The sequence below is a fragment of the Myxocyprinus asiaticus genome, chromosome 40, assembly GCF_019703515.2.
Source record: "Myxocyprinus asiaticus isolate MX2 ecotype Aquarium Trade chromosome 40, UBuf_Myxa_2, whole genome shotgun sequence".
NCBI classification, from domain to species: Eukaryota; Metazoa; Chordata; class Actinopteri; order Cypriniformes; family Catostomidae; genus Myxocyprinus; species Myxocyprinus asiaticus.
The window spans coordinates 40,492,801-40,498,800 of NC_059383.1; the positions used below are offsets into that span (position 1 = coordinate 40,492,801).

At 40.7% G+C, this 6,000-nt stretch overlaps 1 protein-coding gene across 9 annotated transcripts in view; it reads left to right on the forward strand.

Moving 5' to 3' along the window:
• LOC127430808 (zinc finger protein 462-like) overlaps positions 1 to 6,000 on the forward strand; it is a 77,198-nt gene that overhangs the window by 71,163 nt on the left and 35 nt on the right. For 7 of the 9 annotated variants that reach the window (XM_051680886.1, XM_051680892.1, XM_051680891.1 and 4 more), the window contains exons 12-13: positions 2,179 to 2,296; positions 3,575 to 6,000. The exon at positions 3,575 to 6,000 is cut by the window's right edge and continues 35 nt beyond it. In XM_051680886.1, the coding sequence (XP_051536846.1) occupies positions 2,179 to 2,296; positions 3,575 to 3,779 (323 nt within the window). In that variant the 3' untranslated portion in view covers positions 3,780 to 6,000. The remainder of the gene's footprint in view (positions 1 to 2,178; positions 2,297 to 3,574) is intronic. The other 2 variants (XM_051680893.1, XM_051680894.1) reach the window with 2 other exon arrangements.

The window sequence follows — 6,000 nt, forward strand, 5'->3', positions numbered from 1 at the left end:
TGGTAAACTTAAAACCAACATAAACAAACATGCAGCGTGGCCGCGTGCGTCTCTCTCTCTCTCTCTCTTGAACTGGTGTCTCTGGCCGCCCCTTATCTCGCTCTCCCGCTGATTCAGTGCCAGCCGTGCTCCATCATGTCACGGCCACGCCCTCCTCCTCGTCACACTCCTCCCCCACCCGATTCAGGCAGGGGTGCCACCGGTCTGACTAACTCCCCCCTCATCGGCCCTTCCAGCCGTTCTGTCAGCCAGTGGCCCACCCCGCCTCCTGTGAACCTGGGAAGAGAGACGAGGGGAGGCGTGGGGAGAGGGAAAGGGCAAGCAGAGACACAGAGAGAGAGAGAACAACTTGCTCCTCGCTCCCAGACGCGCTGTCGCCCGGTGCTCAACCGCTCCTCCGCCCTCTGGCAGATGCCAGCTTGCGCCTCCCCAGGCGGATGCCAGCTCATGCCTCCTCAGACGGCCACGGCTGCTCCTCTGGTGGATGGCAGCGGTGAGGACTCCGCGACAGTGCATCCCTCCTCCCTCCCGGGTTTCGGCACCACTGTAACAGTATAAGGACGGGCAAGGAGGAGGCGGGAACCAGCTGAACAGTAAATATAAACTTTAATGGTAAACTTAAAACCAACATAAACAAACGTGCATCGCGGCCATGTGCGTCTCTCTCTCTCGAACCGGCATCTTTGGCCGCCCCTTTATCTCGGTCTCCCACTGATCAGCTGATTCAGTGCTGGCCGTGCTCCATCCTTGCCAATTTTTAGATTAAATAATACCTTTGGTTATGTTTTCTGAAAGTTTGGTTGTTGAAGTGTGAAGTCAACGTTGTTTATGCCTGTGGTAGCTCCTTTAGGTATGGAGCTAGAACAAAGACTCAAGTATTTGAATTATTGGCATGTGGCATTTTACAAAATTGAAGATTTTTGTGGCATATTTTACACATTTGTATTTCTAAACAGCAGATTTTTTTGTTTAACTTTTTTTAGAGGTGGTCTTGATAAAACTACAGGTTCAAATTTTCAGATTAAGATGAAATTCAGAACTCCAAATACAAATCTCTCAAACTCAGATCGTAAACACCTAGGCCATAGGTCAAGCTTTCGTGTTCTACAGGGAAAATTAGAGGTTATCCGAACAGTCAAACTTAGCGTTTTGGCCAGTCACAGAGTGACCAGAATTGTCTGACTATTAAGGGGATAGTTCACCCAAAAATGTAAATTCTCTCATCATTTACTCACCCTCATGCCATCCCAGATGTGTTTGACTTTCTTTCTTCAACAACACAAATGAAGATTTTTAGAAGAATATTTCAGCTCTGTTGGTCCATACAATGCAAGTGAACTTCGTAGCTCCAAAAATCCCATAAAGGCAGCATAGAAGTAATCAATAAGACTCCGGTGGTTTAATCCATGTCTTCAGAAGTGAAATGATAGGTGTGGGTGAGAAACAGATCATTATTTAAGTACTTTTTTACTCTAAATCTCCACTTTAAATTTCACTTTCAGATGTTAAAGTTAATGTGGAGATTTAGAGTAAAAAAAAAAAAAGCTTAAATATTGATCTGTTTCTCACCCACACCTATCATGTCACGTCTGAAGACATGGATTTAACCACTGGAGTCATATGGATTACTTCTATGCTGCCTTTATGTGATTTCTGGAGCTACAACAGCCTACAGAGCTGAGATATTCTTCTTAAAATCTCCATTTGTGTTCTGCAGAAGAAAGAAAGTCATACACATGAGATGACATGAGTAAATGAGGAGAATATTTTCATTTTTGGGTGAACTATCCCTTTAATGGAGTGAATATTGGAAGCAAAACACTCCAAAAGAAGGACGAAAGGAAATGGTGGTGGCTTTGTGATATGGATCTGAATTTTTAAAGATCTGAATTTGTGAGATTTGTATTTGGAGTTTATTCTTAATTTGAACATTTGAACCTGTTATTTTATAATCTGAATATTTGCAGCTAAATCCCCCTCTGTTAAAAAAGAAAAATAACATGCACTACAAAAATCTTAAATTTAGTCGAATATCACGTGTTTGAAAAATTCAGATTCAAATACTTTAGTCAGTGTTCTAGCTCCATATTTATGCCACACTTTCGTTAGGCATGTGTTCTGTCTAGGCATTAGTTGTATTGGATTGTCATATTTGATGTGTGTGTTCTGATGACGCAGATGTTCCGGTTCTGGAGTCTCCAGTCGGCAGCGGAGTAAAACGCTATCCATGTGAGTTCTGCGGCCGAACGTTCACACTCAGCACAGAATGGGAGAGACACGTGCTTCGACATGGCATGTGAGTCTCTCCTCATCAGTGTCATAAAACTAACATAAATAAACCCAGAGGAACATGTTATTGCTCAGAGGTTTCTCTTTTATAGCTCAGGGAGACTTAATGGAGTTCTCGAGTTTTTTGAAGTTTCAACTTTGATGTGTGACAGTGTACAGTATCCACCTTTTTCCGGAACGCAGAAGTGTTCCACAATTTTTCAGTTTCCGGTCTCCAGTGTTTTCACTAGTATATTCTTAGCGTGTAATGTGATGTTTAAAGTATTACATTTGTAAAAATCGTCAAAAAACATAGTGCCATGGGGGCCTGGGTATCTCAGCGAGTAAAGACGCTTAATACCACCCCTGGAGTCGCGAGTTCGAATCCAGGATGTGCTGAGTGACTCCAGCCAGGTCTCCTAAGCAACCAAATTGGCCCGGTTGCTAGGGAGGGTAGAGTCACATGGGGTAACCTCCTCATGGTCACTATAATGTGGTTCTCGCTCTCGGTGGGGCGTGTGGTGTGTGGTGAGTTGTGCGTGGATGCCGCAGTGGATGGCATGAAGCCTAAACACACACTATGTCTCCACGGTAACGCGCTCAACAAGCTGCACGGATTGACTGTCTCAGACGCGGAGGCAACTGAGATTCGTCCTCCACCACCCGGATTGAGATGAGTCACTACGCCACCACGAGGACTTAGAGTGCATTGGGAATTGGGCAGGTGCCGTGAGAATGGAGAAAGTTTGATGTCCCCTTCAATGCCATCTTCCTCTTTCAGCTGCTTCCATCAAATGGTTACAGAGTAAAAATGGTGTTTTAATTCTACTGCTCCCTATAGGTGAAATTTTATTACATTTGGTGTGCTTCCTCAGAATGCCCTTATATCTATGTGTACCAAGTTTCATTAAGTTTGGACTTTGTGTTCTCAAGATATGGGACAAGCAATCCATCATTCATTGGCTTTTATCTGTGAAACGATTTGACGAATCAGAATTATTTTTGATGGATGATCTAATGGACAAATTAAGTAAATGTCCTTCGATGCGGCATATGAGTCTCTCCTCATTAGCATCATAAAGCTAACGTAAACCCAGAGGAACATGTTATTGCTCAGAAGTTGCTCTTTTAAAGCTCAGGGAGACTTAATGGAGTTAAGTTGAGATCTCTTCTGAAACTCTAGAGGAGACATATGTGAGATTACTGGTGTCTTTTTCTCAGGACAAACATCTCAGCATTTAATCTTGTTGCTATCTTGGAGAGACAATTGAGATTTCATTATTGATTTTTCTTTCCTATGTTTTAGGACTGTTAACAGCAGCAAGAAAGACGCCAATCCGGTGACCTCATCAGCTCTGCCTCTGATTGGTCCCGTGGCTGTGATTGACAGAGGGCTGGACCTATCCAGTAACACTGTGGACGCTGCGAGGGCGGATCAGTCCGACCAGTCCAAGAGTCCAATCGTGAGCGAGGAAGACAAAGAGACGCTGGAGACCAAAAACGACCCTTAGGAGCAAAACAAAATCTGTAGAGCAACGAGTTAATTTGCTTTAGATCATGTGACATGGTTAAGAATGTCGTACGTTAAGATTTTTGAAGAACAAAATTGGCTGCTGCATTAATATTTAGTTCAAAAACTACATTTGTCGAAAGGAATCGTCTCGCTTTGGAATATCGTTCGATTTGACTTATTGAACATTTGCATTTCGGGTTGTTTTACAACATGTTTGTTCAGTTGCTGAATCTTACACTGAATTTTAAAAAGTGTGTCTTTGGTCCCTGTGGACAGTCGTTGATATATTGGTAACCAATAGTGAATGAAACTGTGAGGTGATAAAATTTCCATTGAATCACGGGTCCCTCCGGCCGCGACTTTATCTGAACGAGAGATTTTCATACAATCTTCTCGTAGATTCATTTCTGTCATAAAAACTGATTTCAAAATCATTCTCTTCTTTCACGTACTTTCCATGCACTTTTTGTCACATACATTTAAAATAACAAAATAAATGAAGTATTGTATGAGAAATGTAACAAACGGTAAAAGTAATATACGTTAAATGCAACGTATGATAAAGGTAACATTCAAATAACATAAATGAATGTCTTCCACCGCAGTGAAATCGCACACACTGATAGTCTGTAAGACGGTGTGGTTGCGCTTCATGTACATTAAAAGAGCTCTAAGCTCTCTCTCAAAAAAACTAAACAAACAAAAAAACATGCAACTGGACAGGAAAGATCCGAAACGTTCCCTGATGTGCTGGAGGGATCTTTTGATTCGGTCTGAATGTCACCTGATGGTTTCTGTTTTTACATTTTAGCCTTGTGTTAATCTTCCTGTAGCTGAATTCCTTGAGGAATAGTTGTCATCTTATTTATCTAGATATCAGAAGTTAATTTTTTTTTTTTTTATATATATTAGAATATCAACACTTGGCCCAAAAATTCTAGCAAATTGCTAATTTTGAAGATTTAGTAGATTTTTAGTTTTTCGTCCATTTCCGGCTCGTCTTGCATTTCCACTTCCACACCCCCGACGCAACACTTAATAACGGCCGCTATGCAGAAATAACGATTCTGAACATAAACGAAATGATCTGTTAGTGCCTGAACAGAACTCCAGAGACAGTGCTGAACTGACCGTACACACAATGACAAAAGATAAATCATGGATCTGCTTATTTTAGCTAGTTTCTTGCCTTCGAAACGTAAAGATTTATCCTCCAATGAAAACCGTGACAGTTCTGTTGTTGATTGGCTGATCTTAAAAGTATGTAACAACAATAAAACAACTTGAGCTCCGTGCACAGCAGTTGTGGAAGAAAACATTTTCAACTCGTCATTTTCAATATCGCAAAAATCATATTTACAGAAATGCACTTACAATGGAAGTCTATGGTGCAAGATAATACACCAGGACAACATTCAAAAACACACAGTTTTGAAATGATCACCTCATGAGTTAAATCTTATATGTCTTAGCATGAGACTAGTGTGATAACATCACTTATTAAACTTAATCTAAAATGACTAAAAATGTAAACTATATTTCAACTTCAGTGTTATGGCCATGTAAACCTGGTAACTTTTGCACCATATGCACAAAGGTTTCCTCTTGTTTACACAGAGGAAAAATCCAAACACCATTACATCAGTAACGCATAACCAGAAGCTCATCTGCCTAGAAAAGTAGTTCCACCTCAAAAGGATGATTTAGACACTTTATAACTCAAATAACACTCATTTTTGTACAGAAGTAGTAATATAAGCACTTCAAATACCAATTTAAAAAAGTATGAGCTTCACAGGTCTGCTTTTAAACCCTCCGCTACACTTGCCCCATAGACTTCCATTGTAACTGCATTACAGTGAACGTGATTTTTTTTTTTAACAAACGGAGTAATAAATCAAAATTATTTTTTGTGGTAATTCACAGCACGTTACAGATGAATTGAGACCACGTCCACACTAATTGGGTTTTTGTTTGAAAACTATGTTTTCAGTTACTTTACGTCATCGTTTTCCAAAGTATGTGGTAATGGAGAGGGTTATGGAAACTAGTGTGGATAAAAGGCATAAACGTAGCGGAATTTATGCATTTTCTAACAAAAACGGATTAGTGTGGACGTAGCCTGAGCTTAAAGGAATATTCCGGGTTCAATGTAAGTTAAGCTCAGTCGACAGCATTTGTGCATTAATGTCGATTACCACAAAAAATCATTTCAACTC